The 16,308-nt window shown below is 33.0% G+C and overlaps 1 protein-coding gene across 7 annotated transcripts in view; it reads right to left on the bottom strand.

Annotated features, from left to right (window-relative positions):
• The window catches only part of LOC127165238 (peripheral-type benzodiazepine receptor-associated protein 1), a 122,571-nt gene that overhangs the window by 58,675 nt on the left and 47,588 nt on the right, over positions 1-16,308 (bottom strand). For all 7 annotated transcript variants that reach the window (XM_051109625.1, XM_051109626.1, XM_051109630.1 and 4 more), the window contains one exon: positions 969-1,076. In XM_051109625.1, coding sequence (XP_050965582.1) covers positions 969-1,076 — 108 coding nt within the window. The remainder of the gene's footprint in view (positions 1-968; positions 1,077-16,308) is intronic.

Genomic DNA, 16,308 nt, shown 5'->3' with positions numbered 1-16,308 from the left:
AGTTTGTCATTTTCATTATTTTTATATATATTTTTTAAATTAATGTGTATTTATTATTTTTAGTTGTAGTGCTTTAAGTGGAACTAAAGAAAATAAAATGAGAGATGTTTTTAATATTTTATTTAATTTCATTTTTAATTAAAATTAATATTTTATTTCAACATTTTTGATTAAAAAGTACATTAAATAAACAATAATGACATTTCATTCAGAAAAATGCAGTGGTAACCTTTACATTTTATTTTAAGATTTCACATTTGTAGATGATCTAAAATCTTTTAGAGCTCATGATTTGAAAAACGTAGCATATTACACATTAATGAATAAACCAGTATATAAAATTATTCATGTTTGTGATTTTTTTATTTTTTCATGTAAGCTATAGCTTCTGATCTGTAAATCAAAACATACTTGTGACTCGACATCAATTACTGCTTTATGTGATCAGAAACAGTCTAAATGTTATTTGTGTGTTGTACTTTCATTTTATTAGAAGTAGGCCAACAGCGCCCCCTACGGAATTAAAACTCCTTACCCAGTGGGCATTAGGACCCAGAGGAGGCTGCTGCTGCCACCACTGGACCTGCTACAAGGCATCATTCTGTAAGTGCATTCTCAGATTAAATGCAGTGATCTAAAACTGCATGTGAATCCAATCATCATTCAGGCAAAACTGCTTCAAGAATGAGCCACACTGCTAAGGTGATTAATCGCTAACACACCCTGAGCAAGTGATGTTAGTTATTCCTCCAATCGGCAAGACATATCGGCATAATTTTATCATATCGGGCCAATGCCGATATTCACATTTAAAGCCATCATCAGCCGATTCCGAAATCGGTCCGATAATATCGTGCATCCCCAATTACAAATTCTCACTGAATTTACTGAACAAACAAATTACTTAAAATACAAATGCAAATGAAATTCACACGTGGCCGATCAGTTCAGTGACGATGGAGTCTCACCAGTATCCTGTTCTCTTCTCTGAGAGCGTTGCATGATTTCTCCATCTCCTCCAGCGCCCGCAGCAGCTCCGAGTTCTGCCGCACCAGGAAACCATAATCCCTGCCATTCTGGGGAGACCAAACACACACAGTAGAGATTCAGTATCAGTGCTAGCATGAAGATTTCTAAAGCATTTGGAGGACAGACAGACACACTGGCACACACATCTGAGCAGTGGACCCTGAATAGAGTCATTTATCAGAGCGATTTGATTCATCCAGCTTAACTCATCCGTCACAGCTGAGAAACAAACAAATAAACAGAGGAACAGATACAGAAGGCAAACCCTGTGATGCAAAGAGCAGAAAGTAACATCATAAACCACTCAAGGTTTTTTTTTTTTAGGTCCTAAACTAAATGGAAAGCACTTTAATTGTGGTAAACCAGCATATGTCAGCTATGGTGCTAGTCTCCAGTTAACACTTTCAGCTTCTCCACTGAAAAACCCACTAAATGTGACCAAAATATCAAAATAGGTCCATCAGCACTCCTCCCTCTTGGTTCTCATCTACTCTATTTCTCATCTTGTAGGACTGACTATCCGGCCGCTGGCGAATCTAAAGGGTGACAGCTTTGATTTCAGCAGAGCGTGTGTGTTTTGTTCATGTCATGCCAGCTGGAACCAGTGTCATTTCAGGGTGGAGGGTGTTTTCACTGAATATAAAAGGCCAATCTGAGATGTTTAGCCTCAATGTGAGATGTAAATACAGAGGACTTGGACTTGAACAGTACTTACAGCATGCATGATTTTTTGCAATGCTATGCGTTTTGTTAAAGAAATAAATACTTCTATTCAGCAAGGACACATTCAATTGATCAGAAGCGACAGAACATACATCTATAATGTTACAAAAGATTTCTACTTCAAATAAATGCTGTTCTTTTGAACTTTTTATTCATCAGAAAAGCCTGAAAAACTAAATGTATCACAGTTTCCACAATAATATGAAGCAAGCAGCAAAACAGCATATTAGAATGATTTCTGAAGGATCATGTGATACTGAAGACTGAAGTAATGATGCTGAAAATTCAGCTTTGATTACAAAAATAAATTACATTTTAAGATAGATTCACATAGAAAAGACTAATTTTAAATTGTAATAATCTCTCACAATATTCCTGATTTTTTCTAAAATTTTAATAATTTTTTAAATATATTTTTTAAAATCAAATAAATGCAGCTTCGGTGAGCAGAAGAGACTCCTTTTTTTATAAATAGAATAAAAAATAAATGAAATTTAAACTGAAAGGTAGAGTAAAATACATTTTAGTCACAGTAAATAATACAATATGTACAAAAACAACGGAATTTAAATTGTGCAAATACATACAAACAGAATATGCATTATATATTGAAGGTTGTTGGTTGATTTTTAAACTGACACTAGGCAGAAACTACATTGCTCCAGTTACAATCGACTTCACTCTGTGTTTTATTCTTTGCATTATACACAGCTTTACAACACAAGTAATCTGTTTTTGTTAAATCAAAACACACTGCTTTTGTTGGGTGTTATTATTGCATCAGATGAAACACAAACCAGCTGCTCATTCTACTGCTAATTCTGTCTGTACAGATGCCAATCCAGACGTCTGGTAAGTGCAACTGGGATGCAATAACTCTAGAGTCGAATGCATGATCATGTTTAGAGCCAAAAAGACAGACAACACAAACAACCTAAGAAAAGGGCTGCGCAAGTTATTTAGCAACAGTACACTCACAGCTATGTGAATTCATACATATTAACATACATAAGACTGCAATGCTGCAGGACACACTGAACGCAGAAGCAATAACATGCAGCTCAATTCTCCATCCTGGAATAAATTTTGCTCATAAACCACATCTGAGAGAGAAACTGTCTTTGACAGGAACTCAGTAGCAGCATCTGCCGCTCTCTCTGTCTCCTCTAACGACCGACCTGAAAGCAGACGACAACTCAGGTCCTGCTCAAATCTCCTGCCAAACTCTATGCTAAAAAATCCAAACTGCCAAACGTGATAGACTCTGCATCTAACGAGACTCGTCTGCTGCCAGGACGTCCAGATGCCAGAGGGACAGGTAGTTCAGCGTCCAGCATTTGGGATCATTATTTTAACTGCTCTGAAACAATGATTGGCTTTACTACACCAGATTGGGGACTTAATTGTTACTCTAACATCTGAATTGTTACTTTTAGGTACAGTAACAGGATTGCCAGTTACTTTTAAAAAAAAAAACAAAAAAAAAACAAGGTTTGTAGAGCTGCACAATATTTTTTTCCAAAAGGTTGTGATTATATAATTATATAGCAATATGGCTAATTCCTATTATAATTATTATATTTTACAACTTATATTTAATGTTTTTTTTATTTGCATGTTTGTTTATTTCCTAGTTTGAGGTGCTTTTTTTTTTAAACTGCAATTTAGTGCAATTTAAAATTTTAAATTTGGCCAAAAGGTTGTGATTATATAGCAACATGGTTAATTTTTATTATAGTTATTGTATTTTACCATTTATATTTAATTATTTTATTTTTTAATTTGCATTTTTATTTCACCAGTCTAGTCTGAGGTTCTGGTATTTGTTTCTGTTTTTTTTTTTTTTTTTTTTTTTTTTAAATCTCAGCCTTTGTATTTTGATAATTGCAAAAAGCCATGTGGTTTTATTTTGATTAATTGTGCAGAGCTGCATAAATAATAATAATACATAAAAAATAATAAAAATAATAATTTATTATTATTAACTTATTTTTTTAAATAATTTATTTATTAATTATAATAATTTCTTCGTATTTTTCCTCAGTTCAAGGTAGTTCTGGTATTTGTTTGAAACAAACAAATAAATAAAATATAATATAATAATTATTAGTTTCATTTTTAAAATGAAACTGTAGCCTTTATGATTTGACAATCACAGTAAGCAAAATCACAATTTCATTTTATTAATTGTTTTAGTTAATTGTGCAGTCCTATTATCTTTTACTATTTTACAGCTTCAAAAACTAAAAAGGAATAAACTGCATCACATAAATAAATGACATTTTAAAATATATACAAACTGAAAACAGTTATTTTAAATGATAGAAATGTTGCACAATACTACTGTTTTTAATGTATATGACTGTATTTATTGTATTTTTACTGCAAAAAAATACCATAAAAAAAAAGTTATTCACCAAAAATCTTGCGTCTTTTTGTACGGAAAGGAGCTGAATGTGCATTCAAACTATTTCTTTTCACCAAAAAAAGACCCCAATAAGAGGCCAAACCTCTTGTAAAATTACAATATTCATGAGAGCCATTCTGCTGTCATACAGGTTTGCCATTATCTTAAATACACTTTAAGTAATGTTTAACAGAGCTGTCAATCACATGTGCGAAAGCGATCCTGTCTAAATCCGCTGTGATTGGCCGGCGCATTTATGTGTGACTCTTATTCGAGCGCTCGCGTCTCCCGCCGGGGCTGTTGGGATATGATTGATGCCTGCTCATTACAGAAGCATCTGTGCTGGACGGCAGGACCATCCTTTTGTCCCGATAAAGGATGGGTCGCGCCGCTCTGCGTTAATACAGTAGTTGCATCTCAGATGCGAAGGGTCTTGGAGCAAAGCTCATCTCCATTAAAACACAAACCTCCATTAGCAGCATAATGGAGTCGACAGGGGTTCCCCACACACAGATGGGATTTCTGTTCGAAGGAAGAGGGAACATAAGCACAAATCCTCATCCGTCAGCATTCCCTGAGTGAATTCCCAACAAAATGACTAGATATTTCATCCTAAAACTCAAAAAATGAGGAAATTACATTTTGAGATTAATGTTTGAGGTTATTAAAGCATGCAGCCTGTTTTAGTATCATGAAAAGTTTTGCATTTTGACATTATTTCTATGACAATTCATTCTACAATACTTTATTACACTCTTAAAACTAAAAGCTCCAAAGGGGTGTTTTTGCTGTGAAGAAAAGGGGCGTTTTTTGCCACAGAAGAACCATTTTTGTTTCCTCAAAGAATCTTTCAGTGAACAGTTCTTAAAAGAACCATTCTGAAAAACATTTAAAAAAATCTAAAGAACCTTTTTCCACAATAAAGAACCTTTATAGGTAATAAAATAAAATAAAATAAAATAAAATAAAATAAAATAAAATAAAATAAAAGCATCAGGGAAATGTGTTTAAAACATTTTTAATGGTTATAAAAGAGGCTTAATATATCATTGCTTATTTTTTTTAATACCATCATACCTACAATATCTGTGTGCAAATTATATCTTAATATCTTAATGTAAATATAATGCTAATATAATTCTCAACTCCCTTAAAAAACAATTTAACGATTTATGATTTATAATGTGTATTATTCAAATAGACAGATTTTGAAGTTATACGACACGTAAATGAGAAGGAAAACACTCATTAGCTGCATGTCATTAATTTTACACAGATCTCATATATCATTCCTTATTCATATCTCATTCGTTCTCTCTCACACACACACACAATCAAAACCCGCAGGAGTTTATTCTCATGATCACACGCTCTCATTAATGTTTTCCAGTAAACATCTCTTGATGACCTGTGAAAGCGATTAACTATGAGAATGCTTTGTTAATGTCTAAACTAGCCTTTAACTATGATACACACCATGTGTCACTTAATTCTCTTTTCTTAACTTAAATTATTCACTTGAAATTAAACAATGTCTTAATCTTTAAATTATCAAGAATAAAAACTTTAATGGTTTAAAATAGGATTGTTGAAATGAATGATCATTGTAATTTTTCTATCACAATTTTAATAACAGATTATGATATTATTTTTATAATTTGTATTATATTTGAATTAATTTATTAAGTTTTTCAAGTTTTGGTATACATTTCTACGTATTTTGCACTCGCATTAGGCTGGCATTTTGCATTTATTTCCAACAAGGAATAAAAACATAATAAGTAATTGCATTACACGTGATTCGTAATAGTGATGGGAAGTTCGGATCATTTTACCGACTCAGACTTTTGAGTCTCGTTCAGCAAAATGAACAAATCTTTTTGAGACATTTCGTTCATTTTAGCAAAATATAATTAAAATGTTACGTTACTTACCTAACACATCTACTGCTTACACAAACGTTGATCACACTACAAACAAGACAAAACTATAATGCTATAAGAAACAGAAAAGATTCATTCATTGTTTACCTGGGTCTTTAGTCTATGATTATCTCACCTCACCTCTTATCTGACAAGTTTTCGGGTTTGAGTCATTCTTTCATCACGTGACAGCCCCATAAGATGAACGAATGACTCGAAAAACCTGAAGACTTGAAACAGGTGAACTAATTTCAGTACAGAACCCAATAGGATGTTGCGCATGCGCGACTGAACGAATCACTCCCCGAGACGACTCGTTCTTCCCGAATCACATTAAAGATCCGTTCAAAATGAAAGAATCATTCAAGAATGACCCATCACTAATTCGTAGCATTGTGAACGCGCATCCCAGAACCTGTGCTACACGAGCTTTTGTGCTTAAAAAGTATACAAATTTATTTTTCGAAAAAAATTACAGATTGTTTTCAAGATAAGACCCTTCTTCCTCGGCTGGGATCGTTTAGAGGCTTTGAAGCTGCATTTAAACTACATTTTGGAAGTTCAAAATTGGGGCACCAATGAAGTCCATTATATGGAGAAAAATGCTGAAATGCTTTCCTCAAAAAACAATTTCTTCAAGACTGAAGACAGAAAGACATGAACATCTTGGATGACAAGGAGGTGAGTAAATTATTTGTAAATTGTTGTTCTTTAAGCGGACTTCTCCTTTAACCTTGCAATTCCGTAAAAATCCAGAAAATTGAAATTCTGCAATTGCTAACTTCAAATTTACAACTCCCAATAAAAAACTTCCAATTGCGAGGAATAAACTTACAATTATGAAAGTCTGAAATTGCGAGTTCACAGTTATTCACCATTTTTTTTTTTTTTTTTTTTTTTTAGAATTTTGAGTTAACATCCCAATTATTAACTCAGAAAGAACTGAGACAGGAATTGCGAGTTTACATTTAGGACTTTTTTAAAATCAGAATTCCGTTTACATTTTGCGATTAATAACTTGCAATTATGAGGAAAAAAACAAAAATATTATGTATTTGCATCTCCAATTTTTTATTTTTTTTTTGTAGAATTCTGAGTTAATATGCAGTTAATAACTCACAATTGCGAATTATACTGTAACCTTGCAACTGTAAGGAAAAAAGCCAGAAATTGAGTTCATAATTCACAAATGCAAGTTTACATCTCGCAATTGTGGCTTTTTTTTCTCCGAATTCTGAGTTTAAGCAACTAATGACTTATAATTATGAGATACACTCACAATTCAGAGAAATAAGTCAGAAATTGTGCATTTACAAAACAAAACTGCAAGACTCGCAATTCTGACTTTTTTCTTATAATTCTAAGTTTACATCTTGCAGTTAATACTGTAACTCGCAATTGCAAGATACAACCTTCCAATTCTTAGAAAAAAGTCTGAATTGTAAGATAAAAAGTCACAATTATTTAACAGTCGTTGCAAACATAACTAAACATCACAGCTCTCTGTAGTCACTTCAACTTCATTTATATTAAATGTAATGATTCTAAAGCATAAAACAGTTGTTGATTCAAAATATGTTCCCATTTTTGGGTGATATATTCACTTCTCCTGAGGCCCGCTGGACTTGTGCATTTGTTAGTGCATTGACAAACACACACCGCAGGTGTGGGAAGATCCTGGCGGAGAAAAGACTGTCTGCTGGAGTTCCCATCATCCCTCTCTCTCTCTTCCTCTCTAATCAACACAGATACAAACAGAGATAATTGAAGGCTGCGCGCCGCTTTCAAACACACGCTGACCCGGCGATGAGTCTGGAGGCGGTTTCCATGGCGATGGTGCTTTTAAGCCAGCGTTCCATCAGCCGTTTCAGCTAAAGGCCACCGAGTTCGTTACTCCGGGGAAATAACGTTAACAAACACATAACGAATGAAGCGCAGGTGGCGACCCCTGCGTGTGACGAGAGACACAGGTGGAGCTGTTCTCAGATCAGTGACGACACAATCAGCTACACGCAAATGTTTCAGGGCTCTTTCATGAAGTGCACCGGCCCCTGGGTTACCAGCACAAAGACTCGCCTTTAACAAATTGGGCCGTTTCAGCCAAGAGCTCCATGGGAAGTCAATTAATCAGACCGAATTCAGCACAGAGAAAAAAAGCCCATCTAACAAAGGTCTGCCCGAGTAAATCTGAGCTCGTAATTGTGCCATATTGTGGGTGACTAACTGACCTTGAAGAGAAAAAGATGGAGAAAAGCAATGAATTTGAACATTATCATCACTGTTCATTAAACTTTTGCATGGAATAAATGAAGCACTGGAGAAGAGTACATAAATACTACAAAATTAGGCAGAGAACAAATGTTTTAATTCCCTAAAACTGTTTTGTTAAAACTTTTAATGAGTTAAAGAAATAGTTTGCCTGAATTCTGTCATCATCATTTACTCTTCCTAATATCATTTCTTTCTTCCATTAAACAAACAGAGCAAATTAAATCTACAGAAGAAAGCAAGATTTGCTCTTTATTATATTTTTATGTAGCTTTTCATTCTTTTTAGAGCTTGAAACATTAACTCTGTGACACAATGCTGATGTTTTTTTTATTGCAAGTTGCTTTGGACAAAAGTGCCTGCTAAATGCATAAATATAAATGTAAATGAAAAGTCATCACTGACCGCATTTACTGTATAGAAAAGAGCTGCATATACATTCTACTCATTCTACTATGGCCTATTATTTGATTTGAGAAAAACTATCATTGTATCATTTACACACAGAAGCTTTAATACAACCTGTCAAAATAAAAGTTTGGTTTAACTTGTAGAAATTGAGACAGAAATGCATTATTTACAGAAATCCAGTACTTTTAAGTAAGAATAATAATACAATTTTATAATAATAATAATAATAATAATAATAATATAATGGCAATAATTATTATATTTTAGAATATTAATTATAATAATTAAGGAATAATGAGAATTTTTCCTTATCGTTTGAATTTAAACTGTAAACCTCTTGTACAGCAACTTGTTTTTGACATCTTATTTACTTCATTTTAAAAGATGAATTAAACTGTTTATGTTTTATGCATTAATTTGTAATTAACAAATCTGTATAACATAATAAATACAGATTAAAAAAATGAACTTCATTTCAATTTCATACAGCCCTATTATCGTAAAATAAACAAACAAAACAAACAAACAAATAAATACTAGGTGTAAAATGAAATAAGTCTTTCAAGTTTTACAGTTCAGTTGATTATACATGTTTTTGATTATTAAATTTGATTATTAATAATTTAATTAAACCATTTAAATTGAATTTATAAATATTAAAACCAAAGACAGAGATCTTGGGGAAAAACAACAACAACAGAATTTTAACTTGGGAAAAATAAAACTAAATTTGGGAAAAAATAAAACATATTTCATAGGGTCCTAAAAAATTAAGATCTGTAAAACATTTTAGAATTTGCTGTTAAATTGTGTAAGATTCATTATTTTAATTAATTAGACATGGAGAAAAACGATTCACATATGAATCGTGGTTCAGTCTTCTAGTGATTTGCAGCAATTACCAAATTTCAAAAATCTATATTCTAGTTAATATAATGACATGTAAGATGTTCCTGGAACTAAACAGCCACAGCAATGGAGGAGGAAAAACAAATGGGAAATGTCCCATTTGCAGCGAGGTCAAGTGTTAATATTATATTAATTATTGATCTTTTGTTATTATGGGAAGTAGGGATGTGTAAAAAAATGAACAACACGCTCTACGGAGCCACTACAGGGACATGGTTAGCCACTTGCAAGCGGTAGCCTGTAACATTAGAGTACATAACATATATTTAATTTACCACATAAACAGAGTAGGGAGAGATGACTGATAGGACGATGGCGATTAATTTGCAGATCCTGAGCACCACTGACAAACATCTAATCTTGTAAACTATGTGGTAGGTAGGCCTACTGCCAATCTGTGTGATCACGAATCTCGAAAGTGAAAGTAAAACGCAAGCGTGCACTCAAAAGCGGTTCCAATGCCCTGAATAATAATAACAGCTCCCTGATGCCCACAATTTATATACAGTATAACTGCCCAACTATATAATTGTGAGAGAAAGCACCAAAATATATTTTTTCCTCCCATCTCGTATTTAGGGGTTTTGCAGTACATTTCCTTTCTGAACACGGTATGATTAGATTTAGACACATCCCTAATGGGAAGTGTGAAGTGTTTTTGATTTATAACGAAGTTAATAGTTAATATGAAACACTGATTTCTTGAATCAGAACTACCCATACCATAGACTGGTGTGTTTTTTATATTAAAATACTGGTGCATTTGATTTCCAGTGTGTACAAAAAAAATTGTGACTAAAAATGGAAAAATCATAAATCTTTTTTTTTAAAAGCCATGCTTTTTGAATGTAATTTAAATGTTAAAATAGAATCCAAAAAAATATAAACCAAAAAATAAATTAATAAAAAAATTCATGGAATTTTGAAATAAATAAAACTGATTTAAATAAAGTCTTAAATACTGAAAAAACCTTGAAATAAAGGTTTGGCAAGACATGAGGGTGAGTAAATGATGGCAGGATTTTCATTTTCAGGTGAATTATCCCTCAAAAACTCTCAAAAGTGACTCTACGCAGTGACACTCCGTTAAACTCCAGCAGTGAGGAGTGACAGCGCTGTGAGATGAATAATAAGTCCAGAATATGTCAGGACATTGGTTTTGATGTGACAGTCAAACTGTGACATGTCAGAAACACTTGACTGGATTCACCGTCTAGAACTGGAGTGAGTTTTTTTTAAACATTCAGTTTGGGTGAGAGTGAGAGACAGATAGATAGACAGAGAGACAGATGACATGTCAAATTCTCTGGCCAGAGCAGCATAAAAACATCCTGACATTCACACTCACAAACACACACACACACAGAAGCTGAAGGAATGGAGTGAAAACAGGACGGCAGAGATAAATACAGAGAGACAAACATGTCAACTTGCTAATTTGTAACTTATTTTAAAGCTATAAATTAAATCAGTACAAAGCATCCATTAAAGAAACATCTGTTGGGAATCCTTACACATCTGAAGACTTTCATCGAAGTGGAAAATTCATACAATATTAGAAGCATCTACTAGTCTTTTTTGTCTCCAGAACAAAGTCACATAATGAGGGACTAAAACTAAAATCATAAAAATGCATTTTTGTTAAAATAAATGTTAACTGAAATAAATATAAAAATAATAAACTGTTTTTATTTCAGCTATTTGCAAAGGTAACATTTCTCATTTTACTTTAGTTTAACTTGATGTCCTAAAATAACTAAATAAAAATACTAATATCTTCTTAAAACCCTGAAAACTACTAAAAACGACAAAAACATGCGACAAAATGACTAAAATATCTCTATTATATTATGTTGTATCATTTTAATTTACTTGAACTTGTATTAAAATTAATAAAACTAAAATAAAAAAACCACACTGACATTTAAAAAAAAACAACTGGCTGTGACAGACACAAATCACTTTTTTCACTAATGTGCATGAACATAAATAACTGCATTTTTAAACGGACATAAGAAAATTTTCATAAACATAATAACCCAGTTTTATGGTGGTAAGATATATTTATAGCCGTTCATTTTTCTCATTTTACCCACTGCTGGTGGTGCAGAAAAAAAAATTGACATGTTTTGACTCTGAGCGAAGGGGAAACACCATCATATTCCACCGACTACTATCATACCCCTCTAGCAATGAATTTTTAACTTCTCCCTGGACTCATGGACATATTTCAGTGATTCTCTTCCATAAACACAAGAGTACATGGAGTACAGCTGCTAAATATGAATGCATCCTGACTTAAATCTATGCATTATTTGAAAACACTGGATTGAAGCACATGGCACACGTGCAGTAAAGAGTCAGAAATGACATTATGAGGGATTTTAAATACAACACATACAGAATAGCCTTTGTTTTAGTAAAATAACAGTGCATTTATCTTCTTAAAATACTGTAAAGATGCACGTGACCAAATCAGCCTCTCACAGGTCAAAGAAAAACACAGACGTCAGCATTTTACCAGCAACAAACCCTCAGAGACGAGAAACCAAGAGCAGACCGTCTGTTACGAGCAACAGAATAATAAAACGTGTGTGTGTGAACCCTAGAGACACACGCTCCAGACGTCTGCAAGAGACAAATGTATAATACCATGAGTGTATTACAACGCATGTTTAAAACAGATTGATTAGCTGAGTCCGGCATTCCAGCACGGACATTAGTAACTCAAGATGTACTTTATACCACTGTAATTTTCCTTTATAAAGAAGAGACCAGGGAAAAAATGAGTTGTGCTTGCCAGGGCAAGAATCAATAGTGTGACTGATCATAAACAAACTCCAAACATTAAAGTTTGGTGCATAAATCTGTACCTCAAACTGTGTAAGAGCTGAGCTTCCATTGAAAATGAACACATCTATTTTTTAATGAAACATTTACACTTGAAAACAGAACATTTTAATGCTGTGAAATCAATGAAATAAACCTTAGAAACGGAGTACATTTAAGTAAAAAATTAAGCATACAGTAAAAATAACTACACTGTAAAATGACTTCTCAAAGTTGTAAATAAAAACCTGACCTGAGGGATATTTACAAAAACACGTGCCTAGCAACCACTTTGAATACCCTGGCAACCGCACAGAAACTCCTCCTATTTAAAACACCCCAGAAACTGGCTGACAGGTCTCGTCCTGTTTTCCAGCTCTAATGAAAACATAACTGCTCTCTCCACACCAATAACAAGTGCTGGGAAAGAGACTGTGATTAGAGTCTCATCCTGTTTCCTCAAAGTCCTGACAGCACATGATTGCTTTCTCTAGATAATGGCCATGTTCAGATGAGAGCACTAGTCCACTGCCTACTGCACGCTGTGCTGTATTCCACACTGACTATTATTTATAAAACTAGCATGTGAAACAGTATCCAGAGATTAACATTTCAAACACCAGCATGCTACATGCTGCAAGTGGCATCCAGTTTTCATCTCTAATATGTTAAATATAATTTTTTTATCATTTAATTCTAATTTTGTCAAAAAAACTTTTGACAGTCAGATCAAATAATGAGACAAAAATGAGACTGAAATGGAAATGTGCACTTCGGTTCTATATTGCACATTTTGACAAAAAAAAAAAAAACAAACATACATACTGTATGTATACAGTGCCATTACTGCGTCCTTATAAAATAGTAATAGTTAGGGCTGCACAAAGTAGGGAATTTAAAATTATTTAAAACGCAAAAAAATGCAGAAAAAAGAAAAGAAAAAAAGCTACAGATTTGGCTGATGTTGGCAAAGATTTTGTGATTATATATCAAAAAACCTCAAAATATTATTGATAATGATAATAATAATGATAATAATGATAATAATAATAATGCATTACTAATATAATATTTTACTGTAAAATAAAAATGTATTTCAGTAAAGGAGTAAGGAGTACTTCAGAAAAATATAATGCTATTATATAATATAATAATATATAGTAATACAATAATGACAAAAATATAATATAAATAATAATAATTAAAAAAATTAAATATTACTATTGCAATATTCAGAAAAAAAGTCAGTGTATTGACTTTAAAGAGGACTCCACCCTCTTTTTATTTAGAAGGGTCTTATCTAGCAAAACGATTGATTATTTCTAAAAAAAAAAAAAAATTACAATTTATATACTTTTAACCTCAAATGCTTGTCTTGTCTAGCTCTGTGTGAACTCTGTGTATTACGGTTCAATACAGTTCTCATTTTCTCCTCAAAATCAAAATCATCCTAAATCGCTGTGGAAAAACTGACCCAGTGTTTACAAAGTCAACATGCAAAATAGGTCAAACAATCTTTCTAAAAAAAGGTAAAACAGAGATGTAGGACGATTTTGAAGTTGGAGGAGAAAATGAGATAGGCGTTTTTCGACATACCCTAACTGTCTTGAACCAGAATATACAGAGTACACACAGAGCTAGGTTAAAAATTATATAAATTGTAATTTTTTTTAGAAAACAACCAATCATTTCGCTAGATAAGACCCTTCTTCCTCGGCTGGTATCGTTTAGATCCCTTTGAAGCTGCGTTTAAACTGCATTTTGGAAGTTCAAACTCGCAGGCACCATTGAAGTCCATTATATGGAGAGAAATCCTGTAATGTTTTCCTCAAAAAAACAATTTCTTTACGACTGAAGAAAGAAAGACATGAACATCTTAGTTGACAAGGAAGTGAAATACTACTTTAAAGCTTGCTGACAACAGTCGGTTCATAAGCACTTCATATCCTGATTTCAGTGTTATTTTGATGAAATTATGCATTAGCAGTGTGACATTGATATTTCAAACACAGCCGGCGGCTGCTCTCTACAGCGAAACACTGAAGGTCACACCGCTCAGCCTTCACAAGCACTTGTGTTTTGGACAAAACAGTGCATGACATTTACAATCAGAAATGTCTACACAAAATTACTGACCTTTATTTTAAAGCAATGCAAAGAGACGACGGTATAAAACACAATCAGATGTGGTCATGCTACATTGAGTTTAGCGTGCATTACTAAAACACAGCATTATGAGTTAAATAAGTGAACATCAGCATCTCTGTGAGTAAAGAGACTGCTAAAGACTGCTGGAGCGACATTAAACACAAGTGTGCGGATGAGAGGTCGCTCATTAAATAAGCGCCGGGGGTCCATTAACTCCACGTTAAGGAGCTTTAGTTAACCTAACATTCAATAATAAAGTCAATGCTGATATATGACTGACAGCTCTGCTGTGTACGGCTGTGATAAGAGCGTCCGCGGCCTAAAATATACTCCAGTAACCAGACAATAAAGCTCATTATATTCATCCCTTCTCCCGTCTCATTCAATCAAACAATCATACATCCAGCGATTCGTTTCCATTAAAAAGAAAACGGGCCACATTTGTCTAAAGTGTCAGAATATAAATTAGAATTGGATATTAGCGTCTGCGGCGCGAAAACCTGCTTCGGTGAACAATCGCCACATCTGCATAACAATGTGACGCCGCTCGTGTTTTGATCCGCTATCATCATGGAATTTTTTTAAATTCCAAAAATTCTCCCTTGAGGGAATTCCATTATATTCGGAATTCCATATCCTTGCTTTCGGAATGCAGGGAAATTTCATTTCGCCATCTAAATTGGATCTGGACGTGCGTAGTCCTGCTTTGGAGTGGATGTGATGGGCAAGATGTGATTTCAGACCTGAACGGAGCGCTAGCTTGAGGCGCTACGCAATAATCGTCTTAAAAATGGCGACTGTCTGGACTTAGAGGAATTCAATTTTAGCAGAAACCTCTATAGTCCTTCACCTGGTTTAAAAAGAGCTTCCAGAAACACCCACAGCTGTTAAAATCCCTTTAGCGCCAAACAGAAATATAAACACGTTTTGTTAGTCTGCGTCTGTGTCCTTCGCCCTGACGGTAAAGTGAAAATAAAGCACAATTATGGCAATCAGAGATAGAATCAAATAAGTTCCCAATTGAATAAATTCCTCTGCTTAAATTATCTTAACACAAAGCATACGACAATACAAAAGTAATGTTACTCTATGTGGATTTGTGCACATTGACAATCAGATTTTTAGACACAAGGAACTCAGATCTGTTCTGTTCAACAAAAATAAATGAAATGGACAGGCACTGTTCCATTGAAGGGTTCATTCAATATGTTAAAAGTCAAACAGGAATCTAACAGGTTATTTGCAATCACAAAATAAAATAAAAATAAAATAAAAATAAAAATAAAATAAAAATAAAATAAAAAAAATAAAATAAAATAAAATAAAATAAAATAAAATAAAATAAAATAAAATAAAATAAAATAATTAAAATATAGGGGTATGTTTTTTTAAAAATAAAAACAGAATAAAAATAAAAATATATAGATATATGTAGGGGTATGTTTTTTTCCCGAATGAAAAATAAAATAAAATAAAATAAAATAAAATAAAATAAAATAAATAATTTTATATGTAGGGGTATGTGTTTTTTTACTGAAAAAAAAAAAAAAAAAAAAAAAAACGTAACGTAACATAACATAAAATAAAGTAAAATAAAATAGTTTCAAATGTAGGGGTATGTTTTTAAATGAAGAAATAGAATTAAATAAAATGTAGGGGTAT

The sequence above is a fragment of the Labeo rohita genome, chromosome 5 (assembly GCF_022985175.1).
Source record: "Labeo rohita strain BAU-BD-2019 chromosome 5, IGBB_LRoh.1.0, whole genome shotgun sequence".
NCBI lineage: Eukaryota > Metazoa > Chordata > Actinopteri > Cypriniformes > Cyprinidae > Labeo > Labeo rohita.
This window is presented reverse-complemented; position numbering and strand designations above follow the sequence as displayed.